Source organism: Tubulanus polymorphus, chromosome 3 (assembly GCF_964204645.1).
Source record: "Tubulanus polymorphus chromosome 3, tnTubPoly1.2, whole genome shotgun sequence".
NCBI lineage: Eukaryota > Metazoa > Nemertea > Palaeonemertea > Tubulaniformes > Tubulanidae > Tubulanus > Tubulanus polymorphus.
In genome coordinates this window covers 11,452,019-11,468,792 of record NC_134027.1, presented here as the reverse complement: position 1 = coordinate 11,468,792, position 16,774 = coordinate 11,452,019, and the positions used below count along the sequence as shown (strand labels likewise).

The 16,774-nt window shown below is 38.7% G+C and overlaps 1 protein-coding gene across 1 annotated transcript in view; it reads left to right on the top strand.

Moving 5' to 3' along the window:
- Positions 1-16,774, top strand: part of LOC141901541 (ATP-dependent RNA helicase DDX1-like) — a 176,269-nt gene that overhangs the window by 5,192 nt on the left and 154,303 nt on the right. The window contains exons 12-17 of the mRNA XM_074788850.1: positions 62-111; positions 197-257; positions 400-498; positions 1,527-1,667; positions 4,236-4,310; positions 4,395-4,506. Coding sequence (XP_074644951.1) covers positions 62-111; positions 197-257; positions 400-498; positions 1,527-1,667; positions 4,236-4,310; positions 4,395-4,506 — 538 coding nt within the window. The remainder of the gene's footprint in view (positions 1-61; positions 112-196; positions 258-399; positions 499-1,526; positions 1,668-4,235; positions 4,311-4,394; positions 4,507-16,774) is intronic.

Below are 16,774 nucleotides of genomic sequence, written 5' to 3'. Positions count from 1 at the left end.
TTATCGGACATTTGTCTGGTATGATTGAAAATAAGTCAAACGAATCTGTTCTGTATTCTAGACACATGTCCAGGTGCAAAAGTTCAAGAAACATTTAGATAGAAAAATTAGGTAAGTTACGGTGCTGTTTGGTTAGAGGTAACGTTTTTAGTATATGGCTGATGCATTTAGTCACATATGTTTCATTCTTTTACAGTGATCTGCTTTGTATCGGTGGTATTGCGGCCAAAGACCAAATCGCCGCACTCAAAAACGGAGTGAGTTGAATCAAAAATTCGTAAAGACTATGAATTTTTGGTTGAATGGATAATTAAATAGAAAAATGTGTCTATTCTTTTGAAAACATGCATCTTCCTGCAAGTTCCAAATTTATAACCACTGATTCATCTCCCTTTTAAGGTTGAAATAGTTTGTGGCACTCCTGGACGTTTAGAAGATTTGATATCTACTGAATCATTACTACTGAGTAACGTTAGGTTTTTCGTCCTCGATGAAGCGGTTAGTATGCAGTGTCAGTCAATGTATTTGCTAATCTCCATTTGGGTCTGAACAGCTTGGAAAACTGTTCAACTTGTCAGACAATTTATCGCAGTCCAAAAAGATCTAATTCAAGTCAAGTCTATAGGGTCCCTGCAGCTTCACGATTCTTTAAAAACTCCTTCAAAACAGAAAACGCTTTTAATGGTGCTTGAAACGCCTTTAATTTGAGCAAAATGCCAAAAAACTCCTTTAAAACTCCTTCAATTTCGAGAAATAGGCAATAAAATACTTCAGAAGTTCAAGTTGTTCATAAGACAATGCCTAATTTGGTAGCAGGATCTTTTTGTTACTTAATTGGTCGGTTACTTAATTAAGACTGAGTTTAGTAGTGTAAAGGATAGATAATTATTTGTTAGGGTTTCCAGCAGTCCCTCCAGGTCCTTCTTTGTCCTTTGTTTGGAAAAAGTCTGGACAAACATCATCTTTGTCCTTCTTTTTGACTCTAAGTCCTTCCTTTTGATAAAAAAGTCCTTCAAAATTTGATTTTTATGTATTTTTCGCGCGCAATTTTGTCGTGAATTCCACTGTTGAAGTGGAATTCATTACTCAGACCTGTAAATTCAATTGTCAGTAAGATTGAATATACAGGAAAGTCTTATGGAATTACCCTGGAATTTATGACTGGTCTACATGACTAGTATTACGGCGAAGGCATTGCGAAAATGCGCCCTGGGTCTAGAATTGCCGAAAAAGTCCTTCTTAGTACTTCTTTTTACCCTGGCCTTACCTCTGGAAACCCTGAAATCCATCAAATTACCAGTTTACTGAGATAAACAGTACCGATTTAGGAGGAGTCAACATTAATTGAGATACGAAAGTAATGTGGGCACTTCTTCGAAATTTGAAATTTACTCTTTTAAAACTGCTTATATCCAGGAATGACCAGTTTGATTTGATAATCATAATCAGGAATTGTTATCGAAATTTCATTTTCTTTATGTCTATTACAAAATTACTATTATACTTTCACTTCCATTTGCATTCAGGATGGGCTATTATCCGCTGGATATGGGGAACTGATCAATCGCATTCACAAGCAGATTCCAAAAGTAACCAACGATGGAAAACGTCTACAGATGATTGTTTGTTCGGCTACTCTTCACTCATTTGATGTAAAGAAAATGGCTGTAAGTACCGGTATCTAAACGACTGGGACAAGTTTTTAGCGGCGGTCTACGTTAACACAGTCAAACTCAGTTAGATGGTCATCAAATGAGTCTTAACACGATCAAGTTGTCACTAATTTTATGTTACAATTCGTATTTCTGATTCAATATACTAAGTATAAATCATCATTTTGATAATGTAATGATGGTCCCAGTTATGATGACGTAAACGAGTTCGACTACTGTATTTTGTTGATGAACATTCTTTGAACTCAAAATCTATATATCTGTGTGATTGTCACCGCCACATATGTTATGTTTCAGCCAAGTTTTCAATTTCTCAGGACAGTTTTAATTGCCAATTTGGGAGTCCGGACATGGAGGAAATTCATTTTCAATGCCGTTTACGAAATAAGCTCATCAATAAACGTGTGCTTTTGTTGTTTGTGCATTCATCCTTCCCGAATATCAGTCCTCGGCTTTTAGAAATAGACCACCTTCATTGTAACTGAGTTGCTGACTCAGTTTTCCTTACACTGCTAAGATACTACTGTAGACTAATGCATGTATGTAGTTTATTGATTTCACATTTTAATAGCTTCAAGATGTTCTGATGGGCTGCAAATTAGAAAATTTTCTTGGGGAGCACCCTCAAGCCCCCATTGTGGCTTAACACCTTTGTTACAAAAAAGTTTTCCAGACTTTTTAGCCTACTTGGGACTTTAGTCCCAGCGGGCTATTGCGTTCACTTTTCGTCCGTCGTCCATCATAGCGTTCGTCCGTCCGTAGACGGAATCCAGTTATTTTGGGAAGTTTTGAAGACGCTTCAAGGTAATGTCTTGATATTTGGGTTACACATGTATCTACCCTAGACACATCTTCAGCCCAAAAACTGGCCCTGTCAGAATCAAGATGGCCGACTGGCAGCCATTGTTGTTCACTAAAATCAGCACTTTTTACACATTTTTGAACTTTTTGAGGGAAATTTTAAAGACGCTTTGATCAATTACCTTGATCTTTCGGATATATGTTAATCCCCCAGGGCCCATCAACATAACAAAAATTGGGTCGGTCGGACTCAAGATGGCCGTCCTATGACCTTTTTAGTGCCCAAAAATGTTAATTTTGGCCCGAATTCTGAGTCCTGTAGCTTCCTACTGGTTTGCCATTTCTCATTACAATTTGTGATGGGTATTCTTTGGAAAGGGATGTTTTATACCTGAGACAGGTATTTTTCATCAGCCAATTATGACGCAATTGGCGGCCATCTTGGTGTCACCAGTACTCATTCGTAAGTGGGAAAAAGTTTTTCCACATTATATTTATACCTAAGCGTATTTTGCTACCACAATCAATTAGAAAGTTGTAGCTCATAACGTGTTCTATGATTGTGGTGAGTTTCAAGGTAATTGGATTTCGTATATGGCCACCAGGGGGCGTTGAATAATACAATATCTTAGCATTTCTTTATTATATTCGTATCAATGCATATTTTGTAACCACAATCAATTGCAAAGTTGTAGCTCATGACATCATCTATGATTGTTGCGAGTTTTAAGGACATAAGTTTTTCTATATGGTCACCTGGGGGCGTTGAATAGTAGAATAACTTAGTATTTCCTAGGTACCTAGGCATATTTTGTTACCATGATCAATTGCAAAGTTGTAGTTCGTGACATATTCTATGATTGTGGTGAGTTTCGAGGTCATTGGGTTTTGAATATGGTCACCAGGGGGCGTTGAATAGTAGAATGACTTAGTATTTCCATATTAAATTGGTAACGAGGCATATTTTGTTATCACAATCAATTACAAAATCGTAACTGCTGACATGTTCTATGATTGTGGTGAGTTTCAAGGTCATTGGATTCTGTATATGGTCACCAGGGGGCGTTGAATATTGAAATTGTTAGATTGTTGAGCATTTGAAACCACTTCCCAAGTGGGCATGGTGTCCCTGGACCCCTAGTTTGTAACATAGGTGTTAAGCCACATTCATTGACAGTAGTGGCAGTTGTAATTTGTATTCATTCATAGGTTTAGTTCAAACCTTGAAACATTGGAAAAAGAAATCTGTAATATCAATTGTGGGTTCATTTATCTATAAACTTTGAGTCCTTAAAAGTGATTTGTCAGTTTGTATTATATGAATATTCTCAGACCTCAAAATTACAGGATTTTTCCATTAACCAAAGCATAAAAAGAGAATTCCAGTATTGTCAGTTTGATAGTCTTCAAAAACCATGTTTAAGTTCCATGCATGGTCCCAATAGGGTTGGCTGTGATGGCATTCGGAGCCATCCACTTCTCTATGTCTGGTTAAAATGATTACTGAATTCGAACTCCCAATGTAAAGATCCTTGAGTTACAGAAACTGTATATGTAAGATGATATTCGATCTGGTAAAAAGAATTAATGAACTTGAACTTTTCAAAAATGAAAATACCTTACGTAAAATGGTATTAGATCGTGCTTGTTCTATTTTCATTTCCTAGATACGTAAACGACTAAGAATTAAGATTATCATAGTGCGTTATTGTTCTAGATAATGAATTGTTGGATGAAATGAAATTCCATTTTCCATTTCAGGAAAGGTTGATGTATTTCCCGACATGGATTGATTTAAAAGGACAAGATAGCGTACCGGAGACAGTTCATCATGTGGTAGGTTTGCAGCTGGTGCAATTTAAAAGATCAATTTATTTCGGCTGTCAGTTTCTCTTTCGAACACCTGTCTTTTCCGTTTAGGTTTGCCAGATCGATCCAACAAAGGATACATCGTGGAAAACCTTGAATAAGCACGTGTGCACTGATGGGGTGCACGAAAGCGACAACCTCAATCCAGGAAACTATACTCAAGGTATGTTAGAATTTGCCGCAATATAGACCACGAATTCACCGTGGATTGGAAAAAGCTCGGGAAACTCCCAAAATGCTCGAAATACTACCGCTATTTTTAAAAATTTTATATGAGACACAGGGGCAGTTCCAAACCATTAGTCCTTAGACGTAATCGAGTCATTTTGGAAAGTTTCAAAAACTCTTCAATGGATTAAGTCGCTATGACAGATATGATTCGAAGTCGAGGAGGCGTATAGTGTTTGTCCTGGCTCTCTGCTATGGCCGCCCATGTTCTTTATCTTTTTCATATATTTGAGGTATGAAGATGAAATTTCTCGGGTATCGTGGCCCTTGGAAATCGATGTTGAATAACATGTTTGAATTGGTCTAATGGTTTGAAACTTAATTGATGCGTATGTGTATTACCAACGTAATTCGACGACATTTGAAATTTGTGTGTTTTGATTCTAAATATGGCCACAAGGGAGCGTTTTCCAATATAAAAATGTACAAAGCCAACAGATTTCGTCTGATTTTTTGTAAAATTAGTTTATAGGTGGGCCATCAGCTGAGGTAGATGACCATTCACAATTGGATTCAAATCAGCACCAAATATGACCTCCTGGGGCTGAATTAAAAAATGATCTAATGTAATAGAGCCTACAAAATATTGTCTCATTTTTCTTTAAAACTTAATATACAGTATGTTTGTGATTGGTTGCGAATGATTCAGGTTCTGATTCAATTTCGAATTTGTAAGCTCATGACATGTTCTTTGATTATGGGGATTTCCAAGGTCATTGGTTGATGTATTCATTGTTCACCAGGGGACGAATAGCGGAATAATGTGGCATTTGTATATTGGTACTTGTAGGTCTATTGTAACCACAATCAATTGCAAAATTCTAGCCTGCAACATGTTCAATGATTGTGTTGAGTTTCCAGGTACGATGTTATTGATTACTGTATTTGTTCACCAAGGGTGTTGAATATTGAAATTGTCATATTGTCAAGGCTTACCTAGTGGGCGTGGTGTCACTGGACCCCAACTTCTAACTGTATTCCATTTGTATTCCAAATTTTTCAAATACACATCAAAATGGTCGAGAGTTTCATAGTTCAGCTCCTAGAAAGTTTTTAAGGCATGTTTTTCATGTTTGAAGGTTATGATTACTGTGGTGATACTTTTCTAAGTCTATGATATTCCAACAGAAGAACCCTAGATAGATCTCCCACATCTGTGAGAGACACGAGTTTGCTGTTAACCAAAATAACGAGGATCCATTTGCACAATTCTGAGTTGAATTAGACTAGAGTTATTGAAACAATGAAAATGAACTGATTTTAACTCTTAAATTTTAGTCTAACTAACAACTGTGGAGCCAGGCCCTGGGTGTTGGATGCAGCTAATCTTGTATTTTACCCATGCCGAATTCGAGGGCATTCACATGTAAGCCAAGCACTTGTCGCTCCCGGCAGGTGGGGTGGGTTTGTAAGGGACACTCAATCAAGAAAATTCAAACGAAATTTACCAACCAAATGAATAACAGGGTCAATCCCTATTTTAAGATCAAACTTTGATAGGGCCAAATTTGGCCGTAGTCAATCAGGCATAGGCCTATACAGTACGAAGAATGATTGGTCTCACCATATTTGATCCAGGTCAAGAACGCTCGTTTGATTGCGACTTAAATTTCATAAATGCCGTCGTTCAATGCATATTAAGTGTTATGGATTTTCGTCGGGTTTTATTCAGTTTGAAAACGGCTTGTTTATTCATACACGGTCGCGGTTTGAGAGTCGCAGCTTTCAATTACGTGCCGGTGATACTGCTGTTAGCTGCAGCTCAGTCAACACAACACGAAGTCACTTAGGAATAAGTCAAATAACTATAAAACGCACTTCAGAACCTTTAACGTCGGCAATTTATTAGACGCGCGGCGGAAGTCGTCGCAAAATTTCAGAATTTCTCTCTAACTAACAACTATTTTACGAAAAAAATCGGTTTAAATTCGCAGTTCGACTGTATCTCCCTCGACGCTTCTGTTTATCCGATTTTCGGATGACGTTAGATTTATATTTCAGCAGCGAGGCATCAAGTTTTATTTGGCGTCGTCGTAGCAGTTGAGCACCCGAGCGCTCCTAACTTACGTCGAATGTATCTTGATTACTTCATTTGTATGTATACATCCGTCATTCGTCGGTGAATAATGCTTCCCGCGTGGTCTGATAAGTTTGGAATTTTTTTCTGAAAATAGATCGTCTTATCCTTTGTTCGCTACGGTAATGATTGTGTTATAAATGATATCAATGGGAATTGATAGCCAAGGCGCAGTGGCCGAATTGATAAGTCGCAGGCGGTCGCTGGTCTCGCCGATCCGGGGTTCGCGGGTTCGAATCCTGGATCAGTTGAGCACCCGAGCGCTCCTAACTTACGTCGAATGTATCTTGATTACTTCATTTGTATGTATACATCCGTCATTCGTCGGTGAATAATGCTTCCCACGTGGTCTGATAAGTTTGGAATTTTTTTCTGAAAATAGATTGTCTTATCCTTTGTTCGCTACGGTAATGATTGTGTTATAAATGATATCAATGGGAATTGATAGCCAAGGCGCAGTGGCCGAATGGTTAAGTCGCAGGCGGTCGCTGGTCTCGCCGATCCGGGGTTCGCGGGTTCGAATCCTGGATCGGCGGCAAAATGTCTCGGTCGAAGGTTCTTCTCTGGTCTCTCCTCAAAAAGGAATATCAAATCTATCTATGAAATTATATCCAAAGAAATTATGTTTATAATCTTGTACATATTATAAGTAAATAAATCATTCATTAAAACCGGCTAATAATGCCCTGTGTAGCGCGCGATGAGTTGAGGTCGACAAAAAACGATATCAAAAAGAATCTGTCCGACGCTTCTGTGGCATTCGAGGATTCCTTATCTGGCAAACAAGGATCCACCCGGTTTGCCAGCGGTTACTCGTTATCCATATTCAGTTCTTCTAATTTTAAGGGTTGAAATTTAATTGAACTTTTCTCTTAGATAAATCAATTATTTATCATAAAACTATTCCAATCGCTAAGCAGAATAACGAATTCGATGTATGTATTTGCTGGATCCGGTGATAATGTATGATTCGGGAGCCAAATTAAATGGTTAACGGTTTATTGATAATGAACTACGGTTGAATTTTAACAACGTCACACTGATTGCTCATTACGCCATCTGGTGGGATAGCCGGTGCTACAGCTCAATTACTGGGAAATAATCACATTTTCATTGTTACTGCATAAGATGATGAATACGTATTGTCGGTATTTGCGCATATCTAAGAAGCGAAGCGCGGTTTATAAAACATTTACTGGCTAGTGAGAGGATTTTGTAATTGAACTCGTCTTTTTAAACGATTTCGTCCTTTTTGCGGAAAGCCATCTTCATCCGTATGATAATATGTTAATCAGTGCGTACAAGGTCTTAGATAACGATAGAAAATCTTGATGTCTTTAACCCTTTCAGTGAATCTACACTGTAGTGCGGTGTATGAATTGTTGATGGATGTTCCTAGTACACCGCACTGCGGTGTATTGGTGTGATTAGTAATTATTTTTTATCTCTATTGAAAGATGGCAGCACCTGTCAAACATAGTGAAATATTAGTAACTAACGATATACCGCGCTGCAGTGTACATGCACTATAGTGGTATTCCCGTTATTCAACACGCTAGGGTGAAATTTTTTAAAATTTTCAAATTCTCTCCAGCACTAAAGGGTATTGATTTGTCAGCACTGAAAGGGTAAAGAAATCTCAATGACTATTTGATTGCAATAGAAACTGTTTATAATCTATAGAATTCACGCAACTTCATAACATATTCGATGGTTTTAATTGGAAGAGTGGTTATTAAAGAAATTTCCAGAATTGGCAAGAGCACGTCATGATCAGCAAACATCGTATTATGGAGGTTGAACAGTTAAAATAATGTCTACCCAGCCAAAGGTATGTTTGCGTAACGATCAAGAGAAGTGACAGTGAAATTAGGCACACTCACCGGGGATCGCACCCGGGTCTTGTACGTAGAAACCAGTAGACCAATAGAACTAGTGCGTCGTGGACTGTGGTTATACACTTGTTAAGTTATGAAATTTGATATAGACGTTAATTCATATTTACTTCTTTAAGATCGATAAACATTTATGCCTATAAACACGCTCTTTTTCGATTTATGGTGACTTGATGAGATTTTTCGCGACAGGGTCATCGCTTGTTTGACAGACGTTAAGTCACGTTTTTAACAGATGTGACATGCGTGTGTGTCATTCGGTGCGTTTTATAATACGCTACCGGTCGAATAGAGCATCATTGATAACCGACGACGACTATAAACGCTTATCTTTATCATTCAACCCTTTCATTTTCGATTAAGGACCGATGTATAAGTTCGTTGAGTGCTCGCCGTCATTTTCCTCGACTATAAAAGAAACATTTCCGCGGAGATTTCTATTATTTTTTGGACAAAAAGATCATTTTCCGTTAAGTCGGTCACGTCGTTTTCTCCGTATACCTTTAGCAACGACGGGTTCTAACGGGTTTTGGTAAATGAGAATTTTTTTTCAGACCCTTGAAAGCTGGAAATTTTTAAAGTTAATTTTCCGTAAAGTCGGCCACATCATTTTCTCCGTATACCTTTAGCAATGACGGGTTCTTAGAGATTTCGGTAAATAAGAATTGTTTCCAGACCTTTGAAAAGCGATGGAAATTCTTTTTTAGAGCGTTCGACTCTGGGAAGCCAGGTCGTGGGTTCGAACCCCGTACATTGCCGTAGTGTCCTCGGGCAAGACACTTATCCTCATTGCCTCTCTCCACCCAGGAGTAAATGGGTACCTGGCCTGATAGATGATTCCTGAGCGTTTGTTAGCAGCTCGGTGTTACTTCTCCCCAGGGAGAGATGACTGATACATGTTAGAGTATAAAATTGGCCGGGGTAATAATATCGAAAAATGTAAAACGCTCTGAGCAGCCTGGCTAGATTTAACGCTATATAAGACACATATTATTATTATTATTATTATTATTATTATTATTATTATTATTATTATTATTACTATTATTTATTCTATGGGAAGAGGTATGGAAAAATCTGAAAGGGGTATGAAAATTTTGATAACATCAGGAAGTTGTCACTTTCCAAATAACACATTGTTCATAGCCACTACGCATTGAGAAATTTTTTTTGAAAACACTTTGTCTATGGTATCGATGATTGGCACTTTAAACGAATGGGCCTACATTACCTACATTAAAATGTTGGCAAACCGGTGTGGAATTGAAATTGGCCAACCCTTAAGTTCTTCAAGCTATTTATCAATACAGTGTTGACTGTTGTCAAGAACAGAGTGGCAACTTACCTTGAAATCAGGCTAAAAGTCAGGGAAATATCTTTTCTGTTACAAAAGTTGGGGAATTTTGTAAAAAAGCTGAAAATCAGGGAAAAGTCCGGGAAATGTGTTGAGATTGCTATATGGCGCGTAAAATCAAATGGTTTCTATGTTTCTAAGCAACATGACCGCCCTGAAGAAAAATCTTCTTATCTTGTCAGCTCTTTCCGTCGGCAGACACACAATATTTGTCGGCGATGCCCGAATGCAAAAAAATTCTTCTTTTTTTTTGTCCGATATTCCGAGGATTAACGGAAAATCAATTCGAAGGACACATTGATGTATCGCCGTTCGAAATAAGAATCGGCCTGTGCGCTCGTAGATTGCACTTGTTATTCGCGCCGCGCGCGATAATCTGATGAATTTATTCTCATGATATCGAACAACACAACGAAATGGAACAGATTCGTATCTCGTCTCGTGTGCGCACGTGAGTTTCTTTTTTGTCCGCCGCGTCAAACGAATATCTCAAATTGTTACTGAAAATAATGTCCGATTCTATCTATCGGGATTGGAAGATATGTACGTATACACGGCCGCCGGTTGTGTGTGTATCGCCGCCGATGAAAAAAATCTCGCAGTCTCGCAGGGAAATTCTATTAGATCAGGTGATGCATCGCATGTTGTGCTAGTCGTATGCTTCATTTGCCTCGTAGATGACCGCGCCGAATCAAATCACGTATGTCCAGCCGTCTAAACATCGGGAAATAGCGGTGCGGCGCCTTCGACTGGGTAACGTAATACACCGGCGAAATCTCAGATAAGATAATGATAAATGTGGAACCCCCCTTTCATTACCAAGGGTGGTCCAGGGGGTTCCGAGGGTTCTTGAATAGCATCGAGCTTTGTCTGTGCCCCTTGGGGATGCCTCTAAATCCATGGATTCGACGTAAAAGCATCGATTGGCATGATTTGGCAAAGTCGGTGCGCCTCAAAAACCACTAGTTTGATGTCAAGTGCCCTTGTTTGCCGTGAATTGGCAAAGTAAGTGCCCTTCCCCGTAATAGTGAGTGCCCGTATGCTACCCCAACCCTGTGCTGCTAGGTACCCCGTCAGAAGGCGTGCATAACAATTGGTAGGACAACTCGATCGAAATTTGGTTCGTTTTCAAGCAATTTTAGCACTATAGAAAAAATGTTCAGGACGCAGGGTGGCCACTGTTCTGGAAAACATGGAAAACTCACTGAATCGGAAAAATCTGGGAATTTTGACAAATCTGTGACGTTTTCCTTCTTTATATATATTCAATCTTGACGAATGCCGATGATGATGATGCAGGGTTTTTACGGGTTTTGGAAAGTCTTTGGAAAGTTTTGGAAACTGGGAATTCTTTTTCCCAGGCCCTGGAAAAGCTATGGAAATTTATTTTTTCTTAATGGCTATGAAACGGTATGGAAAATCAGAAGTTGGTCCAAATGGAATTTTGTGAGATTCTCTCTACCTTTTTCGCCCTTGTTTACTGTGAATGGGCCTACATTGCCTGTTCTAGGTTGGTGATGTGTAACTTTGGCGTATGGAGAATTTCTAATCTGGGTATGGAAAATGAAATTGGGAAACCCGTAAGAACCCCTATCGGATGATGTTTTCAATGGATGATTGAATTCAACTGAGCTAACCTCCAGGTTGATTATGCAAGTAACGTGATGTCTCGTTTTAGACTGATGTCTGGACGTTCTCTTCGGTTTCCAGCTGCAAGTTTCCCAAATGAGTTTGTCGCCGGTACAGCTCGAATTTCCAGTGTCGTTGTATGTAATGGATTCGTAAAGCGATACATTTCGCGTGCGAGCGCGAATTGCTCGGTACGGATTAAACTGGCCGTAACTTTATTAACAACTGCGCTCGATTGACGATCACGGATGAAAATCTTCGGATATTTAGATGCTTTTCGTGAAAAAGTAATTTCCGAAGCTCGATTATGCATCGATCTAGCTGAATTCGCGTTCTAGTTGTTTCATAAAGGTGAGTGTAGGTCAGCCTTGCGAGGAGAAAAATACCAGTGTCTCCGGGAAGCTTTCGTACATGTGATCAACTAGTACCTATGGGTTGGACAATTTGCTTATCATACCAAACTAACTTGGGCCTGGTGCACCACCTAGTGGCAGAACTTGTTACTAAAATCTGTTTTTAAGTGACATGACCTTGAAGATGACCTCATTACTGAGGATATTCAAAACCTTGTCTAATTTAGCTATCGGACCTGGATACAACATATCCAAAATGCAATTGGAACTAACACATGGTAATTTCAGAGTTTATTACCCAAAAATATTCGCCATGGAACCTTACTTAAGAAATGAAACTGATATTCTTTCAAAAACTGATCATCCACACTTCGCATGTGTTCAGAACTTCAGCTGAGACATATTTAATCGGAAATGAACTGCCAACGCCAGACATTAGACATTCGATAAGCGCACTTTCAAAAACTGATTATCCACACTTCATATTTAAGTGTATTAAAATAGATAGAGAAAATAAATCATATCAAATTATATCATATCACATCAAAATCTTCGTATCTTCCATAAACATCAATTTATTACACCTGATCATAAGTCATGGCAATTTACACCACCACCAACTATTATAACCTGGTTCAATAGATTTGAGATTCTGTACTATTTAGACTAAAGTGAACTAGAAACTCCAGACATTAGACATTTCATCAGCACACTTTCAAAAACTGATTGTCCACACTTCACGTGTGTTCAGTACTTGAAGAATACTTGAAGAGCACCTGAGACATAACGCTTTATAGATGTTATTTTCTATCGTCATCACCATTTCATACTTCAGATTGCAGCCATATTTGTCGAATTCATCGTTCTTAATCGCAATCCTTTCAAGATGATGCACTTCAAACTACCCTTCAAACTACCAAAAAAAGGAATGCGTCGATGAAATTTCTGACGGTGTAAATCGTTTTAGTACCGTTACACCCATCGCTGCCAACTACAGCTAACAAATAGATTCGTCGGCTTCCTGAATTTAATTTGTCTAGTTAGCGTAATGGGCAATTTCTTGTGTAATTGTCTAAGGCGATTCGTCACTATTTCCCCTGACGTTGTACTCGGCGCCCGTATTTTTCTGCGATCTGATTCCAATCATCGGATTGCCGGTAGTAGCTGTCTTCTTATTTGCCGAGCGCATCGGTGGAAGTGTATGAATTGGCTGCTCGAATGTCCATCGGCTTGATGTTTTTTTTTTCTACGGCCAGAATCAACAGCGGATCTGTTTTCGAAAAATACATTTCTTAATGGGAAATGGAGATTGCGGCGATAAAACTTGCACTTCACGAAATAGCCTTTGTTTGTTCAGTTGAGAATATCCATTTTTAGATTCGTTATCGGGTTTCCAATAATTGTGGGTAGTTTTTTTTTCCGCCAGTGTGGTTCTGCAAAACAAACGAAAAGGAGTGCGGAAAAGCAATCAGATCCCGTTAACCCTGTCAGTGCTGACTAATTAATACCCAAAAGTGCTGGAGATAATTTGAAAATTTGAAAATATTCCAACCCAGTGTGTTGTATGACGGGCATGCCGTGATAGTGCGTCATCGCAGTGTATCGCTAGTTACTTATATTCCACTATGTTTGCTAGGTGCTGCCATCTTTCGATAGAGATAAAAAGTAATTGCTGATTACATCAATGTATGGCGATGCAGTGTACTAGCAAAGTCCATCTCCGAGTTATACACCACACTGCTGAGAATAGGCGCACTGAAAGGGTTAAAAAGTCTTTCTACTTTTTTTTTATGAGAAAAAAGATAAGATGGCTAAACTAATGAGGGAATGAAATTTAACAGACCTACAGAACGCGTTTTCTCTGGATAACATCCTTTAATGATGCTTAATTTTTTGTATAAAATTGTCTAACTCAATACTTCAGGGCGTCGACTGCTCGTGTGAATTTATCGTCGTTCTAATTTGTTTTTAAGTTTTCATAGCCCGCAGTTTTAGATGTATGTCGTGTCTCATTTGATTTCGACAAAACGTTATTAGATTCCGTCGCGCAGTCGCCCGCGTGCAGATCAAACAGCGGCATACGATTTGATTTGATTCGCGAGGTAATTACCATTGTTTTTGTTAAACAGCTCGTATCGGCGAATTAATGAAGTCGCCGAAGGCTGCCGGCGTACGACTCGCGCGGTGCTCGAGAGATTTCGATAACGAATTTCGTAATTAAAAGTGCCGTTTTTGTGATGATTAGATTACAAAAATTGTCGTCGCATGTAAGATGTAAGGCGTCTCATATTGAGACGACTTAATTCGTGGTAAAGCGGTTTTAACCGCGAGAGGAAGGTTTCCTACCGATGTACTGTCTATTTGGACATGTTCTACACGGGACACATCTAAGCATGCATAAATGTACTTCAAAACAGACTATATCCGAAACTAATTTTGACATGTCATCTTTTGCACAGCAACTTTTTCGAGCCTTTAGCACCAAGACTTTGGAATAAATCAAATCTTTCTGTTTCTTGTCATTTCAATCTGAATCAATTTTTATAAGGCATCTCAAAACCACCTCGTTCTGTGACTATTACGATAAGATTTTCCCAGCGGGATATATATATATATATATCCCGCTGGGAAAATCTTATCGTATATATATATATATATATATATATATATATATATATATATATATATATTCGTATCCTCTGAATTATCTCCCAAATTCTCTCTATGCACCAGAGGCGAAAGATGGGTTTTCTTTTTATGCCAAAGCCTGGATTCAGGCTTGAATATTGATTTAAGGTGATAAAGAGTAAATGCTCATATCAGGATCACTATTGTTGTTGTTGAAACGGCAAACGATAGGTGACATTTATTCGGATCTTGGCTTTAAGGCAGTGCGATGATTTGCACCGAAGTCGCGAACGGTTAATTCGACCGAGTCTCATTTTTTTACGTCCATGTGGAATCTCGAAAAATATCCGAAGGCTATTCCGATGATTGCGCGAGCTGGCTCTTCAAGCGAGAAAAAGCTAAATGCCGCGGACGGTTAACCAATGATGAACATCTGATCGATGTGAACGGCTTAACGGCGGATATAAAAGGTGCATGATTTTCTTAAGCCTAGCCCCCCCTTCCGGAAAAAAATGTAAGCCTTGTCAACACAAAAGGGTGAATACGCAATTAGAATTCATACAATACTAAACAGGGGGTTGCATAGAAATCTCATTTGCCAAGACCGCCAAGGTTCGCATTTCGTTTAATCTGGATTCGTCGAAAGCCTCGCTGACACCGGAGAGAGTGAAGGCAGCTTTAGAGTGTCTGACGCTTGTGAAAAAGGAGGATCCAATGAATCCGCATTTGTTAAATCCGCATGTAATGAGACCGACAAGACCATTAGGTCTCGACTCTGGAGTATAATCATTCAGGATGAGTCTCGCACGCTCATTGAGTTCTTCAAGTGGCAACGCCAGTTTTGTTGTTCTTTTTTTGCCTGATTCGAGAAAGCGATTGCCAAAACGACTTGCATGTCATCGTACGCTTATATAGTTAGCGATGCAAAAATGTCTTGCGTATCTGAATCAAGATTGGGAATGAATATGAATCAATCTACTAGTTCTGTCATGTACTCTGTTTGTTATTTTGCATTCGATTTAATTGATGATGAAATAGATAATTATTATTACGAACCAATTGATGAAACACTGTTCCGCGTGGCGTAACGATATATAGAGAATCCCGCACTAATAAAATGAAAGATAAAGTCCGAAAAAAATTCCTTTTAGCAATGAATCTATTCATCTGGCGTTTCGACTACTGGGTATATCCTAATAGTCATCTTCAGGAATTCATGTTCGGTATTCCTGAAGATGACTATTAGGACTCATACATTTATAGCTGAAAGGAAACTTTTCGGACTTTATGTTTTGTTATATAAGTGTGAGATTCTCTATATAATTATTGTCATTGATTAATTAATTAAAAACAGATTCAAAGGCTGATTCGATATCGATATTGGATTTTTGACGCCGTTAAAAACCGTTACAATAATGTTTACGTACATTGATACCTAGTATGTGTTATATAAGGGGTTCTGTGTGAGTTGATGTGCACTACATCATCAATATTGGCGTTTCAAAATAACAATTACAATTGTGAATTTTGGCGATTATATTATAATTATATAAATTCCATAAATATTTTTTTATTTCTGATAAATTTCAATAATCATTTTTGAGAGGATGAGCACTGGGCTAGACTGGTTACCAAATCCAAAATTACTTTATTGATCCTTAATATTATACATATTTCATAACATATTATATTTTGCTGTCGACAGTATTATGCAATATATGCGTTTCAAGGCATCGATAAACTTTGAGTTTTATTCACCAAAAAAACGGACTTAGGTTTATGACTGCGTAGGTGTCGCTCAAAGGAGAAAACTCTTACTAGTTTTTATCGAAAGATCGCTAACCCCGCAGCGAAGCGTGTCGCCGATGCGGTTCCCGGCCAACCAAAAAAAAATGACGGATTATCGATATACCCGTGGGCCTTCATTACCGGCGGTTCGCTACGAAAATTGTCGACAAATTGTAACCCGACACACGAAGTCGTCACCATTCGCGATGCGTCGTCGCTATTTTTCGCGCGTCGTGAAACTAATCACGAGACGAGAGAACGTGGTTGATTCTCGTGGTAGCTCCGAGGAGAAACGGCGTCGTTTGTTGTAAGATCGTCTTCGTTCGGTCTCGTCGAAATGACGGGAAAACGAAACGTCAACGGTTACCTCGGCACACGTTTGCGCGACGCTGATGGCGAAATTAGCGTATTTTTTGATTTGTCTGATGACATCTTCACTCGGCTTGACTCGGCCTGACTCGTGCGTTGCTAAATGTCCC